The sequence below is a fragment of the Parasteatoda tepidariorum genome, chromosome 5 (genome assembly GCF_043381705.1).
Source record: "Parasteatoda tepidariorum isolate YZ-2023 chromosome 5, CAS_Ptep_4.0, whole genome shotgun sequence".
NCBI lineage: Eukaryota > Metazoa > Arthropoda > Arachnida > Araneae > Theridiidae > Parasteatoda > Parasteatoda tepidariorum.
In genome coordinates, this window is record NC_092208.1 from 31,103,836 (window position 1) to 31,128,001 (window position 24,166).

General features: G+C 29.7%; 1 protein-coding gene across 1 annotated transcript in view; it reads right to left on the minus strand.

Moving 5' to 3' along the window:
- The window catches only part of LOC107449334 (uncharacterized), a 50,081-nt gene extending 27,713 nt beyond the window's left edge, over positions 1-22,368 (minus strand). Inside the window, exons 1-2 of the mRNA XM_016064830.3 lie at positions 22,239-22,368; positions 12,315-14,051 (exon numbers count right to left, since the gene is read on the minus strand). Coding sequence (XP_015920316.1) covers positions 12,315-13,403 — 1,089 coding nt within the window. The 5' untranslated portion in view covers positions 13,404-14,051; positions 22,239-22,368. The remainder of the gene's footprint in view (positions 1-12,314; positions 14,052-22,238) is intronic.
- Positions 22,369-24,166: the final 1,798 nt, after the last annotated feature.

The window sequence follows — 24,166 nt, forward strand, 5'->3', positions numbered from 1 at the left end:
CAATTATATATGCAAATTTTAGTATTTCATTTTTCAATTCTCAATTTTTAAAACAATTTCGGATTTTTTTTCTTTGCTTTGATGCTTATTCCCTTTAAATTTACCTTCAGACATCTTTATAACGCATGAAAGCTATTTTCTGATAAATAAGCTTTTATTCTGTGAATAGTATTGTTTGTCAACCATAAATTATGCTAGAAGGTAAATCGTTCTCATTGTTTCAAGAAAAATGATTTTTTTTTCAAAATAATTCATACATCATATATTTTCAATCTCATTTTTTTTCCAATTTTTTTTCTTCAAAAATATGAAGTTTTTTATCATCTATTATCAATAAGTAAGCAATAAAACAATATCCCAAGAAGTCATAATGCCCCTTCAAGCCTAAGAACTATCCTAAAAAGTCATAATGGCATTTGGCGTGGGATCTTTTTTTTTTCTATTTCAAAAACTTTTCTCTGTCAGAATGTTCTTACATAAAATAATGTTTTTAAATAAAATTACAATTGAAATTTGCCTTTAAAATTCTACGAATTTTTGTATTTTGTTCATCTTATAGTTCTTGCTTTAGTATAGAAGGAAACCCTACCGGTAAAATTTTTTGAAACAATAGTGATGACGATGACAGTGATTTTTCTTTATATATGAGTATATTGAGAGTATGAGATACACTTCTTTTCGATTAACATCTGGGTGTGAGTTGGTTAAGTAAGAAAGCAAGAAGTCGCGCTAAATATAGAGAAATTTAATCTTAAGAAGTGTAGATCAGCGATTCCCGTTGTCTTCTTCCAGGTATGGAAGCCTAAATCATCGAACTTTTTTTTTGATGGAGTGCCGATTTTTCAGTTTATTCTTCTTCAGCACGACAGCCCATTACAGGCCTTAGCTGCTTCAACCACACGTAGCCTCCAACGCCTCCTATCCATGGCGACTTTTTCCAGTTGTTAATCTTTATTACTTTGAGATCTTTATATTTTTTAATGTTAATAAATATAATAATAATTTCAGAATAGGATGAACTCAAGGTGTTGAAATATTGTAAAAAAGAAATAGTTCATTTTCAATTTCCAAATTCAGAATCAAAAATTCTGAATCGAAATTAAATTCCCCCTAATGTGTTTCATGAAATGAAGCATTTAGCAGCCCCTTAAAGAAAAGAAATTAAAAGTTCACTCTCATGGGGGCAGTAACCATGTAATTAAAAGTTCCAGAAAAAATCGTACTACTTTCATACTTTCTTTGTTTTTTTAGTGGTTCACCAATGAACACAATTGGTTCACAAAAACAAGTTTTACATTGGGTAATATAACCTTATCATTCTAACAAAACTATCTCAACTTTATAGGTTGAAATTTTGGCTTATTTTATTCATCACTAAGTTTATATCATATAGATTGCATTTGAGCTATAAGCTAACTTTTTAAACTATTGAAATAGCAAGTTTCAAAATGATGTTTATCGTTTTTGTTTAAATATTAATAAATCTGTTTGAATATGCATTTGAATTTCTTCTTCTCTATGGAAAAACTAAATCAAAAGAAGATCATTTTCTTTTTATATGTTAACAGAACTGCTTCGGAAAAAAAACATACTGTGTAGAAAAAGAAAGCAATAGGCTTGTTATTGTTAAAAATACAAGCGATAGTATCAAACCACTCTGCGTTTTTGCTTTAATTTAACATTACTTAAAGGTGATCTTCCAGTTGAAATGTCCGCTAGAATTCAAGAGCTTGCAATTCCGAAAGGTAGTTTCGTGCCTCTTTGCGACCTATGCGGTAACAAATCAACTACTAAATGTGAGGAATGTCGTGTCACGTTTTACTGCAGTCAAGAACACAAGCTAATCGATTTGAAAGCCTTTCATCCTTCTGTATGCACAATGATGAAAGAAATAAAAAGTGAAAAACCAGTACCATTTTCAGAGACTGACAGAAACGAAGAGAAAAATAATCTTCTCCAGAAAAAGAAGGACATTTGCAAGTTAGCCAAGTCAACAGCAAGAAAATGGGTCCTAGAAAAAAACCCCAGCTTTGCTTATCCATCAGCTTTAATATCATGGAACATGGCTAAAGATATATGGTCACCAGATGGCGTTGAAGTCATTTATCCAATGTGTTTAGTGTCTGAAGTATTTTTAGGCTTAGGAAATTTGAAAGCGGCCGAAGATTACATGACAGTTGCTTGCTGGACGTCGCAAAAACATAACATTATCAATCCTATAATACTGTCTCAGTTGTACAGATTGAAAGGCTTGGTTTACATGGTTTCTGGGAACTGGCTAGAAGCAAAGGGGGCTTTTGCTGAATTTGTATACGCCACTGCGACAGAGCATGGTGCTCCCGATATTAGAATTGCTATACCCTATGGTTGCCTTGGCCTTTCCCTTCTGGAACTAAGTGACATAGACGGTGCTATGGCACTCTTCCATAAAGCGGCAGATAAGTGGATGGAGTATCTCTTAGCACAGTATGAGAATAATACAATGCGTTGTGCAACACAAACTGAGATGAAACCTGGCAGCAGTGTCGAAGATTTGGAATTTCAATTTATGGAGAGTAAAATTGTGTTCAAGTGGATGTATGAAAAGGTTAGACGCCTGACTATGGATTCAGTTTCTGATTTAATTTTTTTCAAGATATTGTGTATACAAGCACTCTCTGAGATAAGATCCGGTAGTGCTAAAGATTCAAAGGTGTTTAAGGAAGAGGCTCTAGCTGTTGCTACGCGCACAAAAATGGATAAAGTTGCAACGAAGCGTAGAATTGAGCTGTTGAATGCAGTCTTAGGTGATGACTTCATAATGAGATGGGAAAGGAAACATAATCGTCCACGAACAGTAGCTACTAAGTATCTTGAAATGATAAAAGCGATAAATATTTAAGTTGTACAGTTCAAAATTTTTATGTTTATAAACAGTTGACATATCAGAAAATTTGGTGCTTTTTTTCTGTAAGCTGGGTGCAAGGAAATTCAATTATTATACATGAAATTTTATTTAATTGGATTTTTTAAATTTTGCTTAATTTTTATCTGTTTAAAAAAATTAATAAAATTAAAAGGAATTTTAAAAAAGTTGGTACAGGTCTACATTTTTTGGCGTTTTTTAGCTTGCTACCATCAAACCTAAGAAGTACCAAAAACTTGCAATTTTTCTCAAATTCAGTAATAACTGAATATTGATTTACCATATGGCTTCGTATGTTTCAATTCTGATAACTATTGTAACTAATATTATTTTACTGAATCAAAAGAATGCAATGATAGAATTTAAATGACGATATAATTATTATATAGTGCTAAATCGATTGCGAAATATACAAAAAAAAACAGTATAGAAAACTAATTGAATATCTTCTGGTACTTTTGGGGGAGGGGCTTGAAAACTTATTGCTACAGTACGTACATAAGGTACCTATAGTGTATTAAGTTCTGTTGCTAAATTATACTTTTTGAATATCACCACAGTAATAGCAAAACACATTTCATTAAACATCACATCAATAATAGTTGGAAATTTATCACTTACCCCTACGAAATGGATTTGTAACATTATTTTAAAAAGAAGGTTAGATTTCATTTTCACTTAAAAGCAACATTGAAAAATTTAATTTTAAGTAGGAAAAAAAACATAATAAGAAAACACATTAATAATTTTGAAAATTGCTTTCTGCCAATAATGTTATTGGAACTCGGCTTATTAAAATTTTTCGAATATGCCAACACCATTACTTTTTTTCTCCAGTATATCATGAAAGGCTCGAGAAACATTATTTGTCTTCATTTGAAAATAATAAAAATCCTTGCTGAGCGTAAATAGGCTAAATCCAAATATTATTTAACATAATGAGTTCCTTTTTTTCTCGTTCCGTCAAAATAGGGAAAACAAGTTTTAATGAAAATACAAATCAATAGAGCTATAACTACATCTATATTAATTATATAACTACATTTATGTAAGTAAACTTACATGTATATTAATTAATTTAACGGCTAACTTTTTATTTGAAACTTGCCAAAATTCGAAGCATGCCAAATGGCGTCGTGCTGTTTGCTATGTAAGGAAGAAACTAAAATGAAATATTTTTAGAATTTTACTTGGTTAAAGATTCTAGAAGTTAAAAGTAAGAATTTAAACACCTCACCGCAAAGAATAAAAATAGAGCTTGATATAGAATGACTCAAAACGTAAATCAATAAAATATATGTTGGGAATATTATTCGAACATGGCATGGTTGAAATATGTAGAAAAAATTAAATGCATTACCAGAAAATTATAATCTACTAATAATGTATTTCCATCTAAGTGAATTTTTTAAAAAAGAAAATAAGCGTAAAATGTTTGTCGAAATTGCCGTTTATCATACCGTCGAAATCTTATGAAGATGAGTCGCTTTAACAAAATCTTTTACATCTAAAATGTCGCTTCCTTGAACTTAGAATATCTCATATGGATATAATAATGCTAAAGGGAGGTAAAAATTAGTGTTTATAGTATTGTGTCACAGCATCATATTTTATTCTCGAGAAAATTCGTTTTCCCAGATAATTAAAATCAATAATTTGAGAAAGGGCATGAGTCCCACTTCTATTCCTTTTCATAATTTACGAGGAAGGATTTATTTTATCGATAATTTGAAAATGAAAAACATTCCAGATGTAAATAGGAACACTGAAATCATAAATTATCATTTCATTTAAGTCATTTATATTTTTTAATAAATAGAACTAATGACTTTTAGGTAGTCTATAACCTATTAAGTTAGGACTCATTAAAAAATTACGCAAGTTAACTTTAAATACAGCATTTTAACTACTCAGTTTATAAAGGGTGAGTTAAAACTGTTGTTGTTGACATATGCCTGTTCAGGCAGAAGGGGTGCGATTGTTCTTATTTTCCAGTGGCGCCATCTAGGGCCAGGAATTGTGAGTTAAAACTGTTTAATATAATTAGAGGAACGGAAATACCATATTATTTAATTCAATAGCGACACTTACGATCCCACACTCTGAGAGAAAGGTCCCGCATTGAACTGATCGTTAAGACACGGTTCCCAAAAGAACACCGAAGTCAAGCATTACTGGCTGCGGTCAGTGTGCATGTAGGTGATATTCTTGATCAGCCTACAAAGGGAACGAAGGTGTACGGTATCGGTCTTTCTTAAACTGTTCGACCATGAAGTTCTCAATTTCACGTGCAGGCTGTCGAGCTACCGAAGCAGGGGAGCCACCCCTTCTGTAGTGGATCAAAATTGGGATGGCATGGCTTTGGATCATCCTGAAGGTTATTTCCCAGACCGTTACCAGTAGCCCATTGTGCAGATCCTGTGCAACGTAAACCAACAACAGCTGAGAGACAGAAGAGTAAAATTTTTAGCCTGAACTTACAGGCTAAAAATGTTAATGTTAGTGTTGAGAAAGTTAATGATATCAAGAGTTTAATAAACTGATTTATCAGAAAAGATTCAAAATGTGTCGTTGCACAATTCACAACAGCGAAGGAATGATTGATTATAATAGATCTTTTTAAGTTTGTAAATTTTAACTCTTATTAGGATTTCTATTATTAAATCGAAATAACTATTAATTGCTATTAACTACTGTTAGCAAAATTTTTGACTATCAATTAAAAGCTCGCTTCAATTCCCATTTGTATTACAATTAAAACCACTTAAAATACTTTTACAAAACAAGTTATTTCTATTCAAAACTAAATTTTGTAAAATTATATTCGTGAAAATAGTTTCTCGAAAGCATCCCAACTCATTCAGGCTAGACTCAATTATTTTTACTCGTTCCAGAAAGCCTATTTGTTTAAAATAAAGCAAGCAAACTTTTCTAAATTACTAAAGAAGCCAATTCTTAGAATCTAGTTTGGATGCAAGAAAATGAGGATTTTTCCTTCTTTCACCCCGTTTCGCAAACGATGCAGCTCATTTTCGAAGGAAAAGTTCCATTTATAGGCGACAACTCATTAATCCTTTACAATTCTGTTGGGCGCAAGAAAACCATGGAACAACAAAATTGAAAAGCAAAAGTTGTCTTGTCAGAATAAATAATGGATAGATCAGTTCGTCCAACTAATGGAATCCATTGTATGTGGGACGGATTGTTAGAAGCTCGCAATAACACGAGGTCTTTGGGGAGATGAAAATGCATATCGAAATTAAAGTCAACAAGGACAGATAGGATCTTTAAAATTACAGCGAGATGGAATTTTCTAATTATTCTGCTTCTTTTTACTCTGAATAAAAAAATAATCATTGTTTATTTTTAGAGTGTTTTTATCTGCGATTATGTAAAGGGAGCTTTATTATCAGACTGTTTTATTAAACTGCATATTTAGGTAAAAAAGAATACTTTCAGATATCATTTCAGATATCCAGTTATTTTATAGATTTGAGTTTTTATAAAAAAATAAAGAACTATTTAACTTGCAAACTTGACAAAGTTTGCCAATTAATCGCGTATATACACCAAAGAGCCATTACATTATGACCACCCTCCATCTATATCAATGAGCTCGCCCAGGTTTTCATGGTTTCTCGTCCAGGAACAATGTTTTCATGAGGCACATTTGGACCCATAATCCTCATAAAACAATCCCTGACGTCTGTTAGCTACTTGAACAAAGTTGTAGATCAGGTTCACCCATTTATGGCAACAGTTTTTCCTGCGGGGGATGGTGTTTACCAACAGGATAATGCACCATGTCATAAGGGTCAAATCGTCCTGGATTGGTTCGAGGAACATTTCAGTGACCTTCAAGTCATGTCTTGGCCCCCAAATTCACCTGACCTTAATCCAATAGAGCATTTGTGGTCCTAATTGGAAAACCAAATTCGTGCTGCCACGCTACCCCCTCGCAATGTGAGGGAATTGCAGACCAGTTGGTGAGCGCTTGGTGCCAGATACCTCAGACTACCTATCAGCACCTNGTAGATCAACAGTGTCGGGTGCTAGCAGTTTTGAGGGCTAAAGGTGGTCCTACATGTTATTAGCAGAGTGATCATAATGTAATGGGTCTTCGGTGTATATAACTGGCTTTCTTTGCAATGCCTCTAACTTGAAGCTCACGTTAGGGTTGAGATAGGCTGAAGCATAGGGTATCCAGAATTCCAGCATTGTCGTTCTTTTATTCGCCTCGTGATTCTCACCCTTAACTTGGTTTTTGAAAGCTCTGTCGCCAAGGAAAATAAGAAAGCCATAGTCTAAGTGCCTTAAACTTAAGGCAAAACGATTATTGTAAACTATATACAGGTATATTATCTTGCTGAGGAGAACTATCTGGACTATAGAACGGACGAATAACTTAACCATTTAAAAAGTTATTTAACTCTTTTTAAAAATTGCCAATCCACCTCAAAGTTAATTATCAAAATTACTGCTTTGTTCCAAATTTTTACAAATTTTTATGAGCTCAAAAAATGCAGAATTAAAGTAAGTTTTGAAATGGTGCGCGTTATTAGTTATTTTATTAACATGGATAGCAGCGCTATTTTTTTTAAAAAAAAAAACCTGTAGTAAAATGTAAAATAAGATAAAAAAAAGTAAAGCAAGGTGAAGTAAAAAATAAAGTGTAAAATGATGTAAATTAAAGTAAAACGTAAAACGTCAAGTAAAATGTAGAGTAAGAAATGAAGTAAAGCTTAAGGTATAGAATAAAGTGCAAAATATAAAGTAAAGCATGAACTATTTCTGTGCTAAAATAAATATTCGGTGCTAAAATAAATTCTGAGCTAATTATTTGCAGCACAAAAACAAAAATTCTAGAACTCAATCTTCTTTCTCATAACGTTAAGTAAGGTAGTTTTCTATGTAAAAAAAATCAAAAGGTTAGTTTTGTATTTGGCCAGTAAAAAACAAAAAGTGGTTTTCAGCTAAAACAAATAAAATCTTTTTAATCGAACTCAGGTTTTTATTATTTTATTCATAACACTCGAATTATTTTGGCTGAAAACTAATTTTGTATCCCCTCTCAAAAACCACTCGCTGATCTTGATATTTTGTTCATGTTGAAAGTATGATATTCAAAATTATGAGAAAAAAAAACAGAGGTAATAAAAGTTGTTACTTCCCAGTTAAAATTTATGAAATTCGGCCCAAAAAATTCTTTAAAATCATTTTAATAAATTTTTTAAAAATTATGTAAATATTTGATCATTTTAATAACTTAAATACACAGTCTTGACTAGTGCTTTGTTCTAATGACATCAAATTTAAGAAAATTGCTTATAAATAAAAAAAGAAAAACTATAGACATTTGGAACATACGAGTCACCATCTGTTGTTACGCCATTTTCTAAATTCAAGTAAAATTTCAAAGCTCCCCATTAAACGTTGTTTTGGTCCAAATAATTCTGAAAAAATTATTTTAGCCTTTTTTCATCAAGACATTTTCTACAAAGAAGTTCATGAAAATCAATGACATCACGATTCATCGATTTCATTTGGAATGAGCCAAATGGGTATTGCCTTCAACATTATCATGAAAAAGAATTAAATACTTAAGAACTGAACCAAAAAAAATGTAAGCACTTAGAGTTGTTAATTAATTAACATTTAGTATTATTAATATTTTAAAAAATAAAACTTTTAACAAGATAAACTTTTAACAAATCTAGGTTGTATTTATCAACTAGTATTCAGAATTTGTAATTCCAACGTTTAGGGCATAATTTAACAAAATAACTTAAGTGTTCTTAAGAGAAAAATTACTGCAAAATTAAAATACTTTTTGAAATGAAGTGATAAGGCATATTTTTTCCAGGGGTATAATTTTTTTCATGAAACTATTATTTAGTATTCTTTCTTGATAGGTATTTTACAAGTTTCAGAGAGTTTCAGATTACAACAGATCATAATACACAGAAATATCTTATAACGCTTGTATATAAATCATACAGTTTTTCATTATCAAAACACTACAAAAACAACTCTATCACAACTTCTTGAATAATTCAAAACGTTGTTTATCATTATATTGCCCAAAACACTTCAATTGATTTATGGAAAACTTTAATTGCTTTAATTATTACAAAATTTAGTTTAAAAACAATATTTTATAAAAAAAAATTATTTTGTTAAAATATACATTTCTAAATACTTTCTATCCTTATTAGGATGTAATTTAATTTTTAAACCAAGTATGACATTTTGCATATACTGTCTAAATGCGAGAAAAGTACTCTTACTATACAATATAAACTCAGGATAGATCATATTAGAATAATTATAAACCAAATAAAAAACATTGTCATGCTAAATATAGCATAACTATTAAAAAAAACAATTTAATGTACTCTAAATGGTAGAAGAAGTCGCAAAGCAATTTCACTATTTTATATTTCTTTTTTCTTTCTTCAAATTATTTAAAGAAAAAAATTATACCTGAAAAATATTTTTAACACTTCCAAGCATTAAAAAAAGCGCTTTTTTGGTACATGCAGAATATACTTAAACTTACAAATTCTCCTGTGCAAAGTTGCAAAGAATAAGAAATTTTTTTTAATTATATCATAGATTATTTAAAAAAAACTAACCCGAAACTTTATTGTTTTATAATTTAAAACAAATAAAAAATTTATTTTATAAATGGCATCTCGTAAAACATTAATAAATATTCATAACTTATTTAAATAAAACTTCAAATTAACAACTCATATAATTAGTGTTCATAATTGTAATGCTCACTGGCCAAACTTTAAAAAAAAAATTTATGAGGAAAAAATCACTTTTCTCCTCATTAAAAAATCTCTTTTATGAGAAAAACTGTCATTCCATTACCCAGGAAATGCCTTTAATACTTTCAGTCTTCAATGCTTTAAAAGTTTCAAGTTTCATACATCAATTTTATTCATTCCATTCCTTAAAATGAAACCATATAATATTTTTTATGATGAATTAAATCTAGTTTCTCAGTGAATTTTTTCACGCAATTGGAGTACCAGGTAATAAAAGGGCTGATGCCTTGGCGAAATCCGAAGCCAAAGACTTATCTGGAACTAATGAAAACATGGCACCTCTCTCTGAAAATTATCATTGTTCCATTTTAAGAAAGAAAAGAAGCCAACGTCAAGCCCTTATTCCTCAACGGTATGCTATCAAATCTGCTGGTGAACTTTTGAAGTTTGAGGTCTTTCAAAGCATCTCGACAATGCTTTACAGACTCAGAATTAGTCACATCAAAGGCATGAGATCAGAAAATGGAATTAAAACTTCTCCACCATGCTTAAAACTGCAACATCTTAGCTACTCCCGAGCACATCCTGGACTGCCTCAACATTACTGTGAAGGATCTATTCCTAAAACCATAAATACTTGCCTCAAAGTTAATGAGACATTTACACAATTTCAAGAACCTGGTTTAGAACCAATCTAAGTCATGAGGATCAGTTACAGCACCACCAATTTTGAAAATCGATTTTATGCTTCTTTAAGGATTGCTGGTCATGCTTTTTTTTGAGGAACATTACTGTGTAGGATCCATTACTAAAATCATCAATGGTTGCCTCAAAATTAAGGAAACATTTGTACAATTTTTAGAACCTGGTTTATAACAAATCAAAATCCTGGGGATTAGTTCCAACACCACTCTTGAAAATCAATTTTATGCTTCTTCACGGAATTTCTAGAAATGCTTTTTTAAAGAAATGGTTTTGATATTTTGAAAATATAATTTATTTCCTATTTGAAGTCAGGAAATATGTCATTCTCATAAATTACAAAAAAAAAATAATATTCAAAAAGCTTAATTTTAAGATATACTAAGAAAAAATTTCTATCATTTTTGCATTAAACACATGAAAACATCAATGATAATTTTTTTTAAAAAGTATTTACTCTTTATTTTACTAAAATTATTTTACTATTATCTTTCTGTTCTTTTAAGTTTTTTCTTCCTATTTTGTAATTTTTGGTGTGGTGTAGTTTGATTCAATATTTTCTAAAATAATGATAAAACTCAAAACTTACAAACTTATATTATAATATTTGCTCTTAAAGTTTTTAACTTTGTAAACCACCCCTCTTCACCCATAATAAGCATTCTAATTAATTCTTATGTGGCAGATAATTTCTTCCAAAGAGTTATTTTATTTCTTCCTTTTTTGAAACTACTTAAGACATTCCAGAAATGAATTAAATGAACAAGGAAATCCAAGCCAAAGCAAAATATTTTGTATGCAACTAAAATGCTAAATGTCAAATCGCAGAAATCGTTCAAGTCATGAGAAATGGAATTACTTTTTTTCATTCGTGTATTTAAAACTTCTTTTAAATATAAATCTTTACTAAATATTGCATTCAATATGCATAGTAATCACATCTTCAATATTAATTTCATTTTTATATAAATGCCATTTCTTTCTTTTTTTTTAATTAAAAAAATTAAATTTTCTAATGGAAAAGAACATTTATATGCTGCTTGTGCGCTATGTTAAACCTCGAGGTCAGTAAAGTGTTATTAATGCAAGTGATGTAAAGTTGATACAGTGCACAAGAAATTTGAGTCTACTTTTGATGAGTTTGGTTGACTAATAAGCTATATGGATTCATTCCTCGATATTCAGATGGATTTTTGGAGGTAACATGCATTTTCAGATAACTATGCACCCAGTAAAGACTTGACGTCTTTTCTTACAAAATGCTTAATATGCATTGATTGGCGTCTGTTATTTACTAACCAGATATGGTTCACATTTTGGAATAAAGTATTGACTCTGTTTGTGTGTCATGATTATTTGATACACTGCTTGTTAATGAATCATGCAATGGCTAAACGAAATATTTGAAATATATTACAGTAAAATTCAGTTTATGTTTAGTACATTTTAATGTTTATCATATAACTCATTTGAAACTTTATTCAAAATAGTTGAATACATTTATGCCAATGTTAGAGGGTGACCAGTATAAAAGCAACAATATTTGATAATAGTAGTTGCATCTGATGTACACAATAGAATAAAGATGTGAGAGACAATTCTAATGTTGACGTTTCGCAAAAAAAAACTAAATGTATTTTTTTACAAACTCTAGATAAATATCAGTCTAAGAAAAAAATAATTTGATTTTCAAATCACATTTATTTGAATTAGGATGGATTTTCAGGTATTACTTAAAGAAATTTGAAGTTTTATACTTATGTTTCTAATGCTGATTTTAAGGATTATTCGACTTATAGGACGAAATTTGATAGAGGTACCAAAAAAATGCATACTATTCTTAAACGGTATTCACCAGTGCAACTAATACCTGTAAAAATGTTCATCTAAAAATTAATAAACACTATGAGAACACTACTTTATGAACTTACAGTGACATCTGGTGGTGAGTGCAATCCACAATGCTTCTTAAAGTAATCCCTTATCGCACCTCTTGCAGCGGCCATAAGAACATCGTTAACACTGCAGTGGGTCACCTGACGAATACGATCCACCGTAGCAAAACGGATGCCCGAAGACCATCCAATAGTTCTTTTTCCAGAAAGAGGTTGGCGATGAGATATTGGATTATAGTCCCTACGCGTTAAAAGCCATGTCAGAAGAGTCAATGGAGCAACAACAGCAGCTCGAAATACATTCAATGGAAAAGTCGTACCACCGATTCGAGGTTTGATTCGCAACATTTGTGGATGATCTGCCAAGAAGTTACCTAATAATTTTATAAAAGTTACCCCATCGCTCAAGGCATGGTGGACACGAACTATTAACACAGTGTCCCGGGCATCGCCATAGTTTTTCACCATTCTGACTTCCCAAAGTGGTCTATTCGGAGCTAGAGGATGGCTCATCAAAGACGATATCAGGTCTCTTAGTTGATGTCTAGTTCTGATGCGACGAGCCTCTTCAAACACATGCTTTTCGATATCGAACTCACTATCATCAACCCAGCAGTAACCAGCTGATACTGAGACCACTTTTTGAGTGAAACGAGCGAAGGCTCTTTCGCCATTTTCAGTTGTTTTTTCAATCACTCTGCTTTGTAGGATTTCTCGCGCAGTTCGAACATCCAGTCCACGTTCTACGAAAAAAAGGCAATGTGCGACGTAGCAGTTAAAGCGGGAATCATGCAACCAAAATGCATCTGTAGCAGACATAAATCCAGTACAGCCAGCAAAGCCATAGCCCAATCGACTTGCGCAGCAAACGGTTGTTGCTATCCTAATCATACCCACCACAACTACAGCTACGGTTAGAGTTGCTACCACTGGCAATCCAAAGGCAAAGCCACCAACCACAAATATAGTGGATATAATAACTGTCGGTACAATACTACGTTCTGCTGGATGCCGTATCTTTTTAACAGGAACATTTTTCATATACTGCGGAATAACAACAGGACTTTCTAACGCGGTTTTCTCTGTTGGAGATTCCCTTTCCTCCTCTCCGTCGCTTACCTCCATGTTTTTATTCAAAACATTAATACGTAATACAAAAGTGAAAAACGTTAAATACTTATAAAAGCTTTCCTAATTAAGTACTTTTGCTTTTCGTCATAAGGAATGGATTAGTTTGTGCTTTAAGCAATTTAAACTTGCTCGCTTCATAATATCCACTACACCATACGCTCTAAATTAGCTCAGTAAAAGAAGCTGTGGTGAATCATACGAGTCCCCTCATTGTATTTTTAAAGAAGTTTTAACTGCCATGCGAATAAATGGGAATTTTTTTTTGTCATTCTTTTGAGCTATACTGAGATGTTTACTTTGCTTTTTATTTATCACAGGTTAGGTTTCTGCGTTTCTTGTTCTTGCATGTATGTTTTCCACGGATGGAACATGAGATGTTTCTTAGAAATCATTACTTTCCTTCACCAGGCAGTAAATTATTCGCTGTTCTTGGGACAGGGAAAAAAATAAAAATGATGCGACGTGTTTGGAAATCTTGGATATTATTCGTTGTTATATTTTTTGCTGCTTGCCTTTCTTTTTTCCCAGCTGAGTGAGGGAGAAATGATCGAGATAGTAAGATAGATTTCTAAACAAAACATCTGGTTACTATGGTGACGAGTACCGACGCTGTAGAGGTCCTCTCATCGATTTGTTGAAAACCTGTAATAAAAAATGAAAACATATCATTGCCATTTCCCTTTAAAATGATTGATATATTTTTTTATACATTTTGAATCAAACGATGGATTGGATCAATGTAGATCAACCGTGAAATTTCACTGACTTTTTTTTTCTTTTTGAAGCTTAAGTTTCTTTCCAAGCAGGAAATACTGCAAACGACATAAATTACATATTAAGTATGATATGTTGGATAAAATTTTACCGCGACATTTTTTCTTTTAAGTCACTTTAACAGAAATTGGAAAAAGATTATTTAACTTTCAGAGTAAATAAAAAAGGGAAAGGAATATTTCAATGGTTACGGGAAATAAATGATAAGCCACAGAAAGAAGTGATTAAAACATTTTTTAAAAAAATCAGAAACCTCTGTTTTTCATTAGACCACTTTGAGTATAATTCTTCTAATATACATCGCTAATATCTACCATATACCTAATATCTACCATTTCTAATATCTACTTCTATTAGTACAGTTAACCTAAAATTTACCGTGTATGATATAAAATTCCAATGAAAAATATACTACTTTTAAAACAAGGTTATTACTTTCCAATTCTTTAGAACCTTAAATTAGGAAAACATTTTCAATTACATGAATTATGTTTAAATATGATAAATACATTTTTGATCATATGTAAATATAGTTAGCTACTTTATGCAATTCAAAACAGAAAATTCTCAAAAAAAAATTTTATGATGTTTCTTTGTAATTTTTGCTTAATACAAAAAAATTCCATTCTGATAAATCTTTAACAGGATAAAAAAAAACTAATTAACGGAAAGTATTTCTGACACCAATAAAATTTTCGCTTTAAAAGAAAAAAAAAATGAGGATTGAGAAACAGCAAAAATCGTTAACCAATCAGAGCGACCGATCAGTTTAGCGAATCAGAGCAGCCTGTATAAAAATTCTTCTTTAATTAAAGCATGATATAAATTCTTTCCAAAGTAAAACAAAACAGAAGTATTCCTAAAATCCAATTAAGCAAACGACATAAAGTTCTTGTTTCCATTTGACAGCAGAAGGAAAAAGATATCGCAGAACAGAATGAAAAGAGTTTTCTGATCAAACAATAATTAGAAAAAGATTTTCTAAAACATCTAAAATGTCATTAGGAATCAGCCAAACTGATATCTGACGAGGTATTTAATTTAGAATTTTTCTCACTAATGAATAGTAAAATATAATTCGCAAAAAGAAAGTAAAAGTTTTTTGAGTTTTTTTAATTTTCTAGACACATTCTTTGATATCCTAGAAACAGTTTGCAAGGAATGTGGATTAAATTACCACTAATACTTTGCCTTAGTACTAATTTAGTATTATAAATGGTTCATTACTGCATACCATTCAAAATATTTTTTACTTTCTCTTCTAAAACATTAACTATGTATAAAAAAGAGCAGATAATATTTATTTTTCTTAGTTATGAAAAACTATTCTTAGAAAAAGAGCGAGTTTAAAATATTTCGTTTATCTGATGAGGTACTAACCATTCTTTTATTACTGCCATTCAATTGGTTCAAAAAGCTTATTAAGATGCTTCCATATTTCAGTGGTCCATAAAACCCATTAAGGAACATTAGTTACCGATATAAGGTATCGATATTAAATTACCCATTATCGCAATACTATTAATACAAATTATTACTAGAGATTAATCATCATTGGCGACAATAATAATTAGGAGGCTATTCCAAAGTTCTCTCCCGAGACCGATGACTAGACTTATAAATTATATGAAATTTTCAAAGTTGTGCGCTAAAATGTGCCTTAATAATGTAAATTCACATTTCTCTATGCATAGTCATAAAGATAAGTATAGCTTTAAGTTGCCTTGCATTCTCATTGGATATAAAAATCACATGATATAATCATTAATCAAAGAAGAAGAACCAAATATTATTGGTTATATCATCAACACAAAATTTATGAAAGACATTCCGATGTTTACCAGTAACATTTATTTATCATTTCTTCGTAATATTTTATTAGTTAATATTATTTTCTTGATTTTGATTATTATTTAAAAATAAAGGCTTTAAAATATAAACGTCGTTCCTCTATTTATAAAAGAAGTAAAGCATTCCCACAACAGCTCATTGTGGGCCAGGGGGTCATAGACGTTGAAGCTATAAAATTTCGAAAGCAACTGCATGATTGTGGCACTGCTCCCAGACCGCCTTTACTTTCCAGACAAGCTGGTACGCATTGTTCTGAAGATGGGTGGGCTTCAAGCCGCCACTGGGAACCAAACCCCATTTCTTCACAATGACAGTTCGTTGCCTTAACCACTGAGTCATCGTGGTGCTTTTACTTTTGCTTATATTACTTTTGCTTTTTAAAATTTCAAGATGACGTTATTTAGTTACTTTTTAATTAACACCATGTGGTAAATAAGTTATAATTTTTTTTTGTAAGTTTATATTTACTTACTTTTGTCATATTTACTTATATTTACATGATAAATTTTATGTTAAATTTCCCTTAAATGTTAATTACATAATATATACTTACATTTTTACAGAAATGTTAAGAAATAATTTTTCGAACTTATGCTAACAACTTCCTAGTTATCACTAGAACTTCAGTATTGTAAAATAAATACTATTATTTAATATAACATAATGACACATTATCTATCGTGTGAATTAGTTACGAAATATTACATTTAAAAAGCTACAAAATGTATTTTTATGTGTAAATAATTTTTATGTTTTAGAGTTGAAGGTTAACAGATTATAGCCAAGCTTGTATTTTAAATCATAAAAAAATATGTAAGGTTTATTAAGAAAATAGTTCTTCTGATCAGTTATTTTTGTAATCATTATTAATGTTTATTTATTGTATCAATTTGGCCGGGATAAAATGTATGGCTACCATATTAGTTTTTTTTTTTATCAATCATCTCATATCGAAATAAAGCATCACAGCTGCCATTTCAACAAGCAATGTTTTCAATCAGTTTACGGTTAGTTTCCCATCTGTTTCCTTTTTCCTCTTCTTTTACCTCGATGTTTGAAAAACAATTTTGGGTCCAAAATTGTGTCAGAGTTTCTGTATTCTCTGAAAATGCCGATAAGAAATTATTACCGCTCTGAGGAAGAAAAAAAGTATGATCAAAACTACCAGTTTATGGTAAAATTTGCAGCATTTCTGGCTCTATACGAACACCAAAAAGCTCGGTAATTTTTATTGAAGCACTTTTATATTGTTTGTAAAATTAACTATAAAATATAATTTTATAATGAAAGATATTGCAAATTTTGCATATGTGAAAAATTCAGTAATTTTATCGTGTCTTAGAACATGACTTAAACGCAAAATACTTGGCTAAATTTTCTTTTAAGTGTAGTATATTTTATTAAATGTTTGGTAATAAGAACAATAATTTTGAAAACCATAATTTCCGGTAAATCTTTACCATTTGAACAAAGCAATTACTTTATGATTGGTTTAAATTATGTATATTTCGGTTTTTAATACCAGAATTATTGTTCATTTTTTACCAAAAATGCCATCACCATTCAGTAAGCTAATTTCATCAAAATCTTCTTCACCGGGCACTCAAATGTTATGTGGAGCAAATACAAGCTGTTTTACAGTTTTTGTGCACTTAACGCTGTGATGACGCATTGAGAAGTGGACATAGAGTGTTTCTTTAATGAAGTACTCATGTTTGGGGGGCAATTAAATACATTTAGATGGTCATGTGAACAGTGCATTGGATTTGGTAAAGAAATAATGAATTAAAATAAACATTTTATAAGTAGCTCATGAATTCATCATTTTTTAATCGATATGCTAATAAAAACTAAATTCTCTTTAGAATCTGGCAACTTTTTTGTACTGTAGTATCAAGTTTTTAAAAATCCTAATAAAAATTATTTTTGAAAAATAAAATTTAAACGTAATCAGTGAACAGAAATGCAAAAAGGAATTATAATTGATGATAAGCACCTTAATGGAATACGAAAATATATAAAATCAAACGTCAATAAAGGAAAGCAAAGGCTCTGCTATATGAAAGTCTTGTAAAGCATTTATTTCCAGTTGTTCCATGTATGTTTTAATTTCAATCACAGTATGTAAGAAGTGATATGAATAAAATTAACTTAAAAATATATGTAGAAAAATTATTTTATGCTGCAAATTTAGCAATTTAATGGCCCCATCGGTGAAGAATTGACCATGAAAGATCAGAACGCGTCAAATTACCAGAAATATTTTTGGAAGATTTTTGGATCAACTAATTACTTTGTATTTGCAAGAAAAATAAAATTTACATCCAAATCTTTTTCCTTTGAACTATTTTAAGAAATTGTATATGCAGGTGCATAAAATAGAATAAATTTTTATGTAAAAAAAAAGAAAATATCAGTCACAACTGTAGTAAAGCTTTCAGAGCTTAGATATATGCATCAATGATTTTCACTTCCACTTGTCGCTTGTTGTTTCTGGCAATGATATTTTTATCACCACTGCTTTATAGAGCTTTGAATTAGCTTTTATATTCATTTGAAGTTAAATATTGAGTTCTTGTCTGATTTAAAAAAAATGAAGAATACTACTATATTCATTTTTTTAAAAATCTTTTTAAGTTTCAAAGGTTATTTTCAAATATTTTTGTATAAAAACATCAATTTATTTTATTTAACTTTTATTTTAACGGCGAAACACATACTACAGATGAAAAATGTATGAAAAAATGTATGAAAAATGTATGTAAATGTATGAAAAATGTATGAAAAAATGTATGATCAAACTACCGGAATAAAATAAAAATTACCGATTTCTGGGTCTATGGGAAAACCAAAAAGCTCTGAAATTTTTGCGGAAGTGCTTTAGAAATGACTTCGGAAAAATTAACAATAAAATATGGTTCTATAATATGTGATATAATTTGGTAAATTTGGTAATTTTATNTTTTGTTATTTCCAGAATTGAAATGAATTGACGAAATACAGGAAAAATATGCATTCATAATTTTTGTAAAAAGTATGCTAACCCTCTCGCTGGCTTTTTTTTTTTTTTGCTTTTTTTTTTGCCAGAAGTGTCATTAGCCTACATTACGGTAACTTTACCAAAGTTGTTTTCGCCAAGTAATTTATCAATAGCTATATAAATAATCAAATATCACTAATTAGGAACGTAATGGGAAAAGCTAAACGAATAAAAAAAAGCTATGCAAACATAAACTTATGCAAAATTTAAATTTCTTACTATTTAATTTGCTGAAATATTTGTTACGTTCAAAATGCTTAGTTATCAAACAATCTAACACTTTAACCATTTTCTCTCTGAAATTTCGAAACATTTAGTTTGAATTAGTCTTAGAAAAGGATTAACGAATTAAATCTGATTTAATTGCTATACCGTTGCAATTTACTATGCAGGTGAACTTTGGCATTTACGGATTTTCGAGATTTAGCTCTCATTAAAATCACGTTTCGTTAATGATAGAGAGGAAAGACAACAAAAAGCAAACAGTCAATATTCTGTAAATATTTTCAAAAACTTATTTTCTAAGTAAGCACCTGGTTACTTAGATTAGATTAGCAGATTAAACTGAATCAAATAGTGAAATAGAGTAGTGATTTCTGGAGATAAATTATAAAATGTTGATTTATAAAATTTTAGAGAATGGATTCTTTTGCGTTAATTTTTTACCATAAATATACCATTCAAAATTTATTTAATCCCGAAATAGCTTAACTAAAGAAAGTACTTAAGCAACTAAGTTATAAATTGTTGATATAAATTTACTTATCATTTATTTATAATTACATTTTCTGTCTCCATTTGATTATAGATAGTATTTTACTAATTAGTTTGTCTCTATAAATTAGTTTATGTGCTTTTCAGATAAATATAAACAGCAACAGTACTTTTTTATATTTCAGTATCAATATAATTAAAAATAGACATGCAATATTTAATTGACATTTTAATATCTATTCAAGTTCATGATTTGTATAAATTAATTTGAATGGCATTTATATTTGGATTTGTCAGTGTTTAATAGTTACTTGAAAATATTTTTAGTATAATTATTACTCTAAAGATAGAGCAGAAATATTAATATTGACTTATTATAGTTCATTTATTATTGTTTGCAATTATCGTTAATTTCCGAATGATAAATATTATTTAGTTTTACTTGCATATTAATGAACCAATCATATCCACATTTTTAAGTATGTTAGGTACTTAATATTAAGCATTATTTATTTGAATTGATATCTTGAAGTATTTTGCAATGACTTCTTAAGAGAAAACTATTCATTTATTATGGAAATCTTCCCAGCTCTAATTTAATCAGTTGATTAAATTTGATATAAAGTTAGTTCAGAGAGTTTTTTAGAGTGAGCATGATTTTCCAAGCAAACCATATAAAATTGCACTGAAATCTTCGGGAATCCGGGAGGGTCAGTGAGCAGAGTTCAAGCCCATTAGTTTAATTTTATTCACGATCCGTAGAAATACTAACTATACAAACCATGAGCTATTTACTTATCTTTATATTTATAGTTAATTAAACACTTTACTTATACTTTTCTGACAAGTATATAGTAAAAGAACAATAAGATTATAAATAAAATAATTGTAACAAAAAATAACTATAATCACAAATATTTTTGACAGTTTCTAATTTTTGATTATAATTAAATATAAAAAAATAACTCTCACACATTTAATAATTGCCTTAAAAAACGAATTTTTTTCTAAAAAAATTTTACAGTAAGACAATTCACAAATACAATTTTAATACTTTTTTTTAGAGGAAAAATTAACACATTTGATTTACCTTAAAATAAGTATCAAATTAATAAATTGTATTTAACAATACTCTAATTTTCAAAATGCACCTTAACACAATCTAAACTGCTGTTTGTAGAAAATGCAACACCATGAAGGAATCATCAGAATCAAATGAAATTCGCAGCAAATGTCAATTATAGGATATTATGCAAATTAATAAANCACCTTAACACAATCTATATTATCAATATTTATTCAAGTATACAATTTTATTAGCATTTATAGTATCAATTTTTTAAGCATAAAACTTATTCTATTTCTTATTGATAGCTAGACAAAAACATTTGTAATCTCTTAAGTAATCAACAGATCTTTTATATTTAAAATTAGATTTTTCTATAAATTCCAAATGCACTAAAATTCTAACTTCATGTATCAAATTTATTTATATAATGCGTGTTTATATCAACTTCATTAATATTTGAATCAAATTTATTTATCTTTGTTTATGTTTGCCTAATTTATGTATGCAGCTTTTCTTATAAGTCTTCTTACTATTATTTTAAAATTTATAATAATTTGACGATTACTCATATTCATTAAAAATGTCCTATTCGTATGTATAGGTCAACTTTATGTCATCAATTTATTGGTACATCAATTTTTATTGATACAATCAATTCATTGATACAATCTTATTATAAAAACTCATAAAAAATATCCATTAAAGATAATTCATTATATTGTTCATCTGTTTATATTATATTATTTCGATAATGTGCTAAAGCAATTGTATTTCAAGTACCTAAACATTAATGTTTTGTTCCTTAATAACTTTAAACTGTTACTAAATTATTTTATAGGCTTTCATTAACATTTGAAGTTATTTTAATTATAGTTATTTTAGGTTTTCCTTAATATCCAAAGCACTTTTAATTCTTGTTTTCATCATATATAATACTTTTAATCAATCTCCTTATACATACAATATGTATTAATAATCTTGTATTATCAGAACAAAACTGTCAAAGACCAAATCTTTGGGTTGATTAGGTTGTCAAGGGCTTAGGTTGTCATATACTTTATGAAACATCCTGAGACACGTATAGCTATTTAATTACCTTATTTAAAAGATGTAACATTAGTAAAAAAACAAACACATAATCTTTTAATCAGCCATATTGTATCGATTAAGATTTATAAAGCCTACATCATTAGGCTATTTAAATATATTTATACAGTCGAAAACGTATCATACTTATATCCATGATGTTATGTGTTGTCAAAAAAGTTTTGTTTAAAAGTTTAATGTCAGAGAAAGGTCAGAAAAAAAAGTTTCGCTGTAACATACAAAAAGATAAAAATCTATGATCAAACAAAAATTAAAATAAGGAAATGTCATTTACCATAAGTTGCCGGACGTGAACGGGCACGCGCCGTGACCGGACACAGTATTATTCTCACGCTTTAACTCCTTCCCGGGTAAAGATTCTATGCGTGTTTGCTGTTTCCATGCCGCAGGGCAATCTGCCCTGGTGTTGGGGAAGATCTAGGACCCGGTCTTATTGATCCCCACCTTACACTAGGGCGGCGCAGGTACTCCGTTTTTGGGACAGAAATGGCCGTGCGCAATTCACCCCCACCCTTCAAACATTTTATCCTTTTTTTTTGGTTTTATAATTTTGTTTAAGAAATTTCTCTTAATTAAAGAATAATAATGTTTGCAAAACTTGTATGATTCAATGAAATTATTTTAAGAAGATATTTCAAAATGACAGAGTTATCGTAAATAGTGTTTTCAAACTAAGGATTTAAATGTACTGTTTAATTCCTATTTTATAAATATAAAGTGTAATTTTTTTTCTCCATTAGCTTAATTCTTCTCAAGGACTATATATAAAATATGTAAACATATTTTCGATAAACTAACTGTAATGGTCGAACTAAAAAATAATAATAATAATAATAACAATGGAAATAAAAAGAAAATTAGGCTATATTTTCGGAAATTCTTCATTGATTAATGCTCATATTAGTTTACTTAAACATACTCGTGCATTTAATACTTTTAAATGAAAACCTTCAAAATAATAAAAGATGAAAAATATAAAAAAACTAGTGGGCTGCGCCCCCTGCTCGCTAACGCTCGCCAACCCCCGAAAATTGTTGCTCAGTCTTATATGGTTTGCTTCGCAAACCAAGATCTCTTCGCTCACTATTGACTTAGGTACATTGAAAATGCACAAAATTCTAAGAATTCAAAACAATCATTCAAATCCATATAAAAACTTTTTTTTAAAAAAAAATTACATCTTTTTAGTAAATACTAAGTCATTAAAATAAATTTGAATTCAAATAAATGACATGTAATTCGTTAAACCTATTAGAAATGTGCTATAGTATAAAATCTTAAAGCGTAACAGCACGACTGAGACTCATTTTTCAATGAATAACTAATAACAATAATAAAACAAATAAATTCGTGATATAAATCAAAAATCGTCAAATAAATTCGTAATATATAAATTCGTGAAAAAAAGCGCTTTCGACAAAATACTAAAATAGAGATCTATCGACAAAGACTACTCACTTCTGCCTAGCTTAATAGTATGAGATTGCCGCAGCTGATGCTCTCTGGTTATTTCACTTTCCGTTTTTTAAAACGCTATATGTTGAGCCACCTCAGCTAGATTTGTCATGAGGCATTTTTAGCGGCAATCATTGGTCGATTCGCCGTGTAAGAGAAATAGTAACGTAAACAAAACAAAGCAAACGCTGCCACCGGCGGAAAAGAAATACAGCTAAAATTTGGGAGCTACGTAGGAGAATTATACATATTATTAATCGAATACACACAGGATGTTCTGTAATGGTCACCCTTCTTGCGTAGATTTAGAACCCTTAAAAAATGAAAACAAAAAAAAAGTGTGCTCATTGGGAATTGCAAATTATTCCTATGCAAGGGAAAAAGGGCAAAAAACTATAGAAATCTCACAAATGTAATGAACAACAAGACAGGATTGATTAGAGGGGAAAAAAAGAGAAGAATTAAAAGACAAGAATTAGAAATACCTTCAAGTATATCCAACAAGTACATCTTTTCTCTTCCTATACATTTTACATAAATATTATAGGTATTACTCTGTTTCGGGAGCTGCAAAAATTCGTCAGCTCTAATTGACGCTTGAGATGCCTATGTATTTCATTGGTGAAATATTACAGGTATTTATTAAAGGTAGTGTTGTGATACGTTTCTTTACGGCCCGGTGAAACAAAATAGTACTGAAATGTCCGTAAATCAATTGTTTTACAGGGTGTATACAGTTAATATTTT